Source organism: Monomorium pharaonis, unplaced genomic scaffold (assembly GCF_013373865.1).
Source record: "Monomorium pharaonis isolate MP-MQ-018 unplaced genomic scaffold, ASM1337386v2 scaffold_428, whole genome shotgun sequence".
In the NCBI taxonomy this organism is placed as follows: domain Eukaryota; kingdom Metazoa; phylum Arthropoda; class Insecta; order Hymenoptera; family Formicidae; genus Monomorium; species Monomorium pharaonis.
In genome coordinates, this window is record NW_023415723.1 from 4,582 (window position 1) to 14,372 (window position 9,791).

At 27.7% G+C, this 9,791-nt stretch overlaps 1 protein-coding gene across 1 annotated transcript; it reads left to right on the top strand.

The window, feature by feature from the left end:
• The first annotated feature begins 624 nt into the window (after positions 1-624).
• LOC105829757 (retinol dehydrogenase 11-like) lies at positions 625-9,762 on the top strand. The gene is made up of 5 exons (XM_036294732.1): positions 625-1,281; position 5,883; positions 6,666-6,747; positions 7,109-7,428; positions 9,591-9,762. Exons 1-5 carry the CDS (start codon positions 1,165-1,167, stop codon positions 9,731-9,733), a joined length of 663 nt encoding a protein of 220 aa, XP_036150625.1. The 5' UTR covers positions 625-1,164; the 3' UTR covers positions 9,734-9,762.
• The last annotated feature ends 29 nt before the right edge of the window (positions 9,763-9,791 follow it).

Here is a 9,791-nt window from a genome sequence, read left to right on the forward strand (position 1 = left end):
AAGTCACGTAAACCACACTTATAATAAACAGGCACAGCGCGATGCATGAATGAAGCTAATCATACACCAAGCGAGACTCCGAAAAACAAAACAAAACAAACTATGTTACTCCATGCTACTCGTCGTCAATTGCGTCATCGAGCGTCTGTCGCGAAAAGTCGACGCGCCGCCGTGCGTAATTTTTTTTAAATCTTGAGTCGATAACATAGGATTTCCTATACACTATATAAAATAAATTGAAATTTAAGAAAGGTAATTATTTATATTAGCGATTCTTCACCGATTTTAATGATCTTTAAATATGTTGTCAGAGTTATTATTTTGAACAACTTTTCACTGTGCATGTTACCGCTGCTCGGCCTTAGTTCCCTTTGACGTTTACAGCCTTTGTAAGCATCATTCATCTTTGTTTAATCATGATGAACGACAAGGATGCTCACAACACTGTAAGCGCCAAACGGAACGCAGCCAATGATTCTTAGGCATTTCTCGCAAGGTAAGTAGGTCATAGAAAGTAATCATCGGTATGCGCTAACGGTCGGCTAACTGGACATATTTATCAATTTAATATCGATTATTGCAAAATAGTCGATAGATAGATAAAATTGTTGCTAGATAGATAGATAGTTTACAATCCCCTTACCCCGTGAGGGGTACCAAGAAACGAATTATTGTTGGGCAGTGTATGTATGTATGTATGTACGAGTGAGTCCCAGATACGTACCGATCGAAACGGACACCACAAATCAAATTCTATAAATTTATCCTAACTCTAACTAATTCAGCAATCTGATTGGTGATATCCGTTTTGATCTGTGCGTATTTGGGATGCTCCCGTATGTACATACATACATACATATAACCATAAAACAAAAGAAAATGTTATTTGATATGTCATTTTTGCTTAGGTTAAATTAGTAGTACAGCGGTTTCAATGTGCATTGGTACACTAGTACAGTTTAATCAAATTCGCTATTATTAAATAAATAGTCATTTATTAGTGGAGTTAATTCAGCGACAGCTGTCGCTGCAGTCGGTGTAGTCGTTTCACGTGACCTGTTTGAGTTGAATCACGTGACTTTTGTATGTCAAATACAGTTTCACCAAGACAAAGACACTGGCTCTGTTTATGATTTAGTTTAGTGGCAGCCACGGAAAAGAAAGATGCCGATCTTCAGTGCATGGTGCACCAGCAAAACGCGTTTGGATGGCAAAATTGCTGTGATAACAGGTGCGAATACTGGAATAGGCAAGGAAACTGCAAGAGATTTTACAGAAGAGGTAAATAATAATTAATTAGCAAATTGAATGAAAACAATTTTATTGTTTTATGCATTACTTATCTAAGAGCTGAATATAAATGGACAAATATGTATATACCAAATACATAATAATTAATGTCTGCTAACTACATGTTATTCTTTAATTAAAATCGAGAAGAGGCAATAACGGTCACAATGGATCTTACAAGGGAACGGACAGAACTGTCCCTCACCAATTTAATGAGCTTTAAATATGTTGTAGAACATGAAAAAATATTACACCCATATTTTTTTTTAGTGGCGTATCTCGACGTTTAGGGGTTGAAACCACCCCTCGAAAATAACGCATTTTTTGTTTTTGACTGAATATCTTTAAAAATATAAGGTTTATGAAAAAATGATTTATACAAAAGTTTTATGGTATTTTATACTCTTTAAAGTAGTATATTTAGATTTTCCAAAAATTTTAAACTTTTTAATTTACCCGACTCCCACCCCCTTTTTTTTAAATTTTGAAAATTTTGTAAAGACAAAAATTAAAGAGCATTAAAAGCCAAATCCATCCAAATATAATAATATGGGTTTCATTATTCTCAATTATTGACAAAACGAGATAATAATCTAGTACTATAGGCGCCGCGCTAGAAGTTGCGTTATTTCTTTAATCGCGTCACATTCAATAAGTGCCTCTCTTGCGTATATTTTTATATTAGAATACAAAAACGGATTAATCTTAATTACATAATACTTAATGTATTACACGGTATAAAGCATAAATGCATATATGCATTTATGCTTTATACCGCAAAATGCAAACAAAAGTAGCATCCCGCACGGCATGTAACATTGATGAAATATTGTAACGATCGGAAATAGTATAGAAATATGTCATTAACATTTTAATTATAACTTTCATCCTAAATATTTCAGAAATGTATTTGCTTCATGTTTTTATAAAATGGCAAATGCAATATTTCTGAAATCCTTTAGAAACATAAAAAAGTTTGCTTTCATATTTGACTGTTTCTTAATATTACAAAAAAAGTGGCAAATATAATACATATATATATACATATACGTTAATGCGTACGTACATTTTCATTAAAAGGAAAATTTTTTCAATAGGAAGGAGATCTTTAGTCCCTATACAATTTTTTTGTAAATTTATAAAAACGTTAACACCTTTTATATATTAAACATGCATGTATATCTTCTCGTATTAAATAAAATAATTTATAAATATCGTATTTGATAAATACTAATTTTTTGGCGGTTTTCTCTTAGCCTTATGACCAATGTCGGTATTCTGTATGAGTTCCGCCAAATAAAATATTTTACTTCAATTTAAATATATGTTTTATTCAAAAAATTTACCTTTTTTTTCGTTTTTAAGTTGATTTTTATTATTAAATGCAAATTATTTTTAATTCCTTAATTTATGTTAAATATATACACAGAAAAAAATGTAACATAGTCAATAACATTTGTGATTGCGGGCTGCTAACTATATAAAATATTCAATACAATAATATTTGCTATTAATGCAAGTACAATGTTAATACTGCATATATTATTGTATTGAGTATATCTATAATTGACATACCCCGCAAACATACCTTATTGAATATATTACATTTTTTTTCAGTGTATACACAAATATACATGCAAACGATATGCAAATATATGCGTGCGTGTTAAATACATAAAAAGTGTTAACGTTTTTATAAATTTGCAAAAAAATTGTATGAGGACCAAAGATCGCCTTTCTATTACTAATGGATATTTTACTGAAGCTTCATATGATGCGCTGCGCGAGAAAAACCGGCCCGTCTATCAACACTGATATTAAACTTATTCGCCCCTATCGTCTGCAAAATGTATATATATATATCCGTATAAATGTATTTTCAAACTTATTAAATTAAATTATATATTAAGTAAACATTAAATGTTCTATCTTGTAATCTGAAAAAAGGCAATTTTTGGCAAATTTTTTGAAAAAACTAAAAAAGATAGACACTTCTCTGTTTTTATATTTTATTTATTACACTTTAATATATATAAAAAATGTTTAAGTTAATTTTGTATATTGATTGTGGAGAAAAGTCAGTCAGATGGTCGAAACCTCTGCATGAAGAACATGATCTTTTGATGGAAATTCTAGAGATCGTAAGTTATCTAAAACAATCGAACAAAACATTGTTTTTAACAATATTAGTGTTTTTCTGGAATAGACTACAGAAAGTTAATTCGGTTACAAATTGACAAAAGCTTTTATATAAGAAAAAAAGTCAATTATATTTACCTTTTTTTACAATAATTTTTGTTGCAAAAAAAAATAACAATTATAGATATCAACGTGATTGTACTCTATTTTATGGAGAAAACATTGCTTTACATTTAAAAAAAAGATTGGAGGTGATTTGTTGAATATTGTGTACTCTATTACTTTCACTAGCTCAAAAAATATTGTTTTGAAAAAAAAAAACGCGTTTAAAGTTTTAAGTTTGGTTTTTATTGATATAAACTTTTATATTTTGGTATTTACAACTAATCAGCTATATTTTACACACTTAGAGCTATCAAATTTTGCAAAAAAAATTGAAAATTTTAACCTGACAAGATAGAATAGACCTTTAAACTTGATTTTTGTTTTTATTTTTTTTTAGAGATGTGTAATGAAGAAAAAAGTATAGCCAACTTAAGAAAAATTACATTTAATGATATTGCTAACTTAATTCATATACAAGAATTGAAATTTTTTAGAGAAATATCTCAGAAATATTTTGAAAGTAAAACATAAAAGTTGTGCAATATGTATGTTTGCAACATTTCTAAAACAACTCTGGAATAGTAAAATATCCGTGATTTATACACACATAAAAATTTTATAGGTAAGTTATTGAAAAGGATAAAAAAATCTACAACTTGTCTGAAATATATCAAAATTTTACTAAAATAATTAAAATTTTTTTTTTAAATAAAAAAGCTGCATTTAACAGTATAAGATGTGTGTGATGGAATAATTGTACCGGAGAGAGTGTTGTACAAACTGAAACATGTCTATAGCATGTCTATTATAGGTCAGTAAGCTATCTTTGAGGATCTTGTGTATGTAATTCGCTAGTGGCAGTGTTTACTGAAGACACGATAATTCTTAATGGAGTATTAAGTTTGTGGTTTTGCCATAGTATTATGTTAGGAAGGCCATAGGCTTTAAGTAAATTAGAATTATTTGAATGAAGCGCCTAATAAGTTTCTTTTGGAATGAATTCTTTATGTAACTAATCCTTTAACAATTTTTTTAAATTTGTTTCCAAATTATAAATTGGGTTCTTGTTAACTAACGTATATATATTTTTAACGTGCAAAATTTCTTCTATCTTTTTAAAATATTGTTTGTCAAGGACAACAGTGACATTACCTTTGTCGACTTTAATGAAAATAACATTAGAATTTATTTTATAGAATTCTAAAGTTTTCTTGTGTAAATTTATAAGCTCTTTATCAAGCTCGTTATTATATATATAGAAGCATTTGTTAGAAACCAATGAAGTTGGGGAATGATTGCATTCTTGAGTTTTGTTATTGTCTCCATGTTTGTTATAATTTTTCTCTTTTATGTATAAGCTCATGAATAGTACTTTTTTATTAAATTGAGACAGATTGTGGGATGTCACTATTGGAAAAATTTACAATTTGTTATTTGTCTCTAATATGAGGTCTTTGCCATATCCTTAAAGTCAATCGGGTCGAAGAAAATCTCACAAGAGTCGTTTTTCAAAGACTTTATAGATTGGTAGCTAATTGGTTTAATTTTGTTAAACTTATGTAGTTTACTTATCCAAATTAGCCAAATGAGTTTATTGTGGTATATATTAAATTCTGCATTCTTAATTTGAAACTGTTAAAGGACCTGTCAACACCTGGGTCACAGTGACTTAAGTATTCTTCCAACAGCTGCCAAACACATTGATGCTTTCTTTTTTTGGGCAAGCGTCTTTATCTATAGTAGATACCTGAAATTAATTAATTTGAGATAAATTTATATTTCCAAGAGTGCCCAAAGATATCTTATTATTAAAGTCATCAATCCGGGTTATGGTAATTTGATGACAGCCTAGGATTAAAAAAAATTTACGTCAATTATATAAAAAAGTGGCACATGTATATTCTAAATTAAAAGTACTTTTGTAATAAAAAATTTTAATCCAAAATAGTTTTGAAAAATAAGTAGTTTAAGTATAACTTGTATAATATGTAAGTATAATTTACTCGGTTATCACACTGGGCACAGTGTACCCATGCGTGAACTTTAAAATTAAATAAGTCATTACATAAATTTTTGACTTAAAATATTTAAAATAAAAAAAATATGTTTTTGTAAAAACTAATTTTTACCGGAAATTATAGATTTTTTTTTAACATAAAGTTTTTCAAATTTTACATTGTAATAATCAAATAATATTCAAAAAGGTTTGAAGATAATCCCTAATTTGTTTGGTTACCATATCTCTGATAGTTTTAAAATAGCGACTGTTTGAAAATCGATATGAATACACTGTACCCAATATGTGACAACGTGCAACAATATGACTGGAGATAAGCGTGACAACCGAGGGTTATTAACTCTAAAAAAAATCTTCTAAACGTAAATAACGTGTATTTTAAAATTATTAAAAAACAAATATTAAATTATACAATTAGTTAAATATGTAATTATATGTAAAATATAAAAGTGTTTTAACTTAAAAAATTTGTTAAATAAGCAATTTATATAAATATAACCTTAATTTTACAAAAACTTTTTTAAAAAAGATGTATTATGATTGTATAAAGATAAATTCACATCGTATTTTTTGTTATCTATGCTTCAAGTATGGCCTTAAATGTGAATTGATAAACTTATCTAACTAGCCAAGATTAGGTTTGCAAAAACAAAGTGTCGGTAATGTTGCGAGAGTTTCTATATGCGTATTGTAAGGTGACGTGTTTGTGATATTATTTATTAGAGGACAGAGAAAAAAGGTTTCTTTCTGTAGAGAACAAAAACTGTGCATTATAGTTAAAGTGCTCAAATCAGCGACTTTACGCACAAAAAATGACATAAAGAGATCACTTACGACGCACATGTAACAAAAAATATTTTTTAGTTATTAAAATTTTTTTATTATTGACATAAAATTGCTTTTTTTTTCCCCATTATTGTGCGTACTTTAATTGTGCAAAAGAATTTGGAATTTTGTAAACCCAATTTAAACATATTTTCTAATAAAAAATAGTGATTGGCTTTAGGATTTTTTTAACATTTCTAAAAATAAGTACACAACATTATTTTTAAATAAACTAATAAATAATAAATATAATGGTATTTAAATAATTATAAATAAATTTTGTCTTTAGGCGCAAGAGTAATTTTGGCTTGTCGGAATGTAGAAAAAGCAAAGGCCGCAATTGAGGATATAAAATGTAATCCGTTTCCAAGGTAATACATGAAATTATATCTAACGATAAAGCGCGTTTTACTTAAGCGCTAGCAACGTTTATGATTTGTCTCTAATTAATTTGAAAAACAAGTGTTGTGAGCGTACTTTAAAATGCGGTTTTAATTACTCGCATTATATTTATTATAAAATTTATTTTAATATATATAAAGTTTAAAATTATTATTTATTTTATTATTATTATTTAATTTTATTATTGTTATTTAATTTTATTATTGCATTTTTTCCCTAACATATGTTATACTTATTTTAATAAAAAATTTCAACATTTGAAAAAAAAAGGTTAGAAAGTTTAGAAATTATGTAATTAAATTTTGAATTTTCATTATGTTGAGATTATAGTTATTTTAGTAACAGCAGAAAAATGCAAACAGCAGACAAAAATGGATTAGGTGACCTCGAGGTTTATTCACTGGATCTCTGTAACTTTAAAAGTGTAAAGGAATGTGCTAAAAAATTGATGAAAGAACCAGCCATTCATATATTAGTAAATAATGCCGGTATAATGTTTACTCCATATCAAATAACTGAGGATGGATTCGAGATACAGCTACAGTCAAATTATCTTGGACATTTCCTCTTGACATTGTTATTATTGCCAAAAATGCAATCATCCACTCCTGGCTGTAGAATAATCAATGTATCATCGCGTGCTCATATATGTACGTAAAAATAAAATGAAGAAATTAAATATACAAAAAATTGAAAATATTATATAATATGTTATTTTATATTATTGTAATAATGTTGTATTTCTTGCGCGATTGAAATTAATTGTAAGGTATCTGTACTCAATATGGCTATGTACCCAATTTGGTTTACCCTTATTTTTACATAGTTACACAATGATTTTCACAGATAATGCTAATATATATTATTCAGAAAGTCGATATAACTGCTCAATATCTTCTTTCTAACGTTTGTAATCGCACTTTACTCAAATTGTGTTCTATTGAATCTAAAATTTTAGAAATAAGTTTTTGCTTTGTGTAAAAAGTATGTAAAAATTATAAATATCTACAATTTATATTGTTGTAACTCTTTATTTATGCTTTTCAACACTGTATTTATTTTAGATTTTTATTAAAATATCTGGTTTATAATTAAAGAAAGAAAAATCTTTGTATTGTAAAATCATTATGACCAGAAACTACTACTAAAAACACAATCTACCTTATTAATATACAAGAAAGTTAAGATTCTGTTTCTTTATTTGAAGTTTAATTTTTGATTAGTATTTCTTATTTTTTTATAGTTAGTTGAAGCTTTTTGATAGGTAAAAGTTAAGATAACGCCCCTTGTAATAAATAAACACAGTTTTATTATTTAATAAATAGCTGTATGTGTAATTTTTTCCATAAGTATATTAATAAATGTTTAATTAAACATATCGATTTTGTTATTTCGCATTTTTTTCAAAAATATTTACGAAAGAGAAGAAAATACATAGCTAGGCCACATTAGGTATATATGTAATCCAACATGGCCTAAGTGTTATCTTTTTTTAAAATCTTTATTATATTTATAAATAATTAAAAATATTTTATATATTTTTTTAGTTTCAGAAATGTATTTTCTATTTTAAATTTAACTCTTATTTTTCAATTTCACATTTACCAAAAAATTACAAAAATCTCCGAAGTTTAGAGAAGACATATTGGGTACAGGTACCTTATTCGCAATACTTGTAAAATATAATAAAATATCTTATAAGCAAGAAACATTAAATCACCGAGTTAACATCCTTTTTAAACGGCTTCTGAGTTAACGTTTTCTTATTCGAAGGCGACGATATTACATTCATGCAGAAAATTAATATTTTAAAATATTGATTAATTTATTAATATTTTAAAATATTAATTTTCTGCATGAATGTGTAATATCGCCACCTCCAAATAAAAAAACGTTAACTCAGAAGCTGTTTGAAAAGGATGTTAACTCGAAAGCCGATTGAAAACGGTGTTAACTCAGAAGCCGGTTGAAAAAGGCATTAACTCGGAAGTTGATTAAAAAAGGCATTAATTCAGAAATCGATTAAAAAGGGAGTTAACTCGGAAGCCGATTAAACAAGGCGTTAACTTAAAATCCGATTGGAAAAGGCGTTAACTGGAAAGCCGATTGAAAAGACATTAACTCGTGCCCTCAAATTTTTTGCTTCAATTTAAGTTTTGATAGCATTGCCGAAATAATTTTGATGTTCTACCTATATGTGCATATTCATTTTTGTTTTAATATGTTTACGTTTTAAATCAATCACCAAAATTGTTTCAGCAGTGCTACAAAACTGAAATAAAGCAAAAAATGTTCTTTTTAATCGGCCTTCGTGTTAACGCCCTTTTCAATCGGCTTCCGAGTTAACGCCCTTTTTAAACGGCTTCTGAGTTAACGCCCTTTTATTCCGAAGCGACGATACGTATGAAATATTTAGAAAACATTTCGTTAAAATAACATTAAAAAATTATTGAAAGTGTTTTAAAAATGTTTTTGTGACATTTGTAAATACCACATTATAAAATAATGTCTATAAAATATTTAGAAAACATTATGACAAAATGTTACGTAAAATTAATATTATATTTTAAAATGTTGATTTAATGTTTCTTTCTTATCGGGAATGTTGTTTACTAATATATAATATTATACTTACCACACACACACACACACACACACACACACACACACACACACACACACACACACACGCGCGCGCGCGCGCGCGCGCGCGCGCGCGCGCGCACACGCACACACAATGTGTATTAGATTATTAGTATATTATTTGTAAGCACATAAATAATAATTAATTATTTAACAATATATATTGCAGTTGGCAAAATACACTTTAGTGACATAAATCTGAAAAAATCGTGGTGGTATATTCGTCCTTGGAAGGCATATTTTCAAAGTAAACTTGCGAATATACTGTTTACGAAAGAACTTGCACGTCGATTAAAAGGTAATGGAAATTAAATGTTATAGAAGAATTAAAACTAATTAAAACCGTAATTAGTTAGACAAACAATTTTAA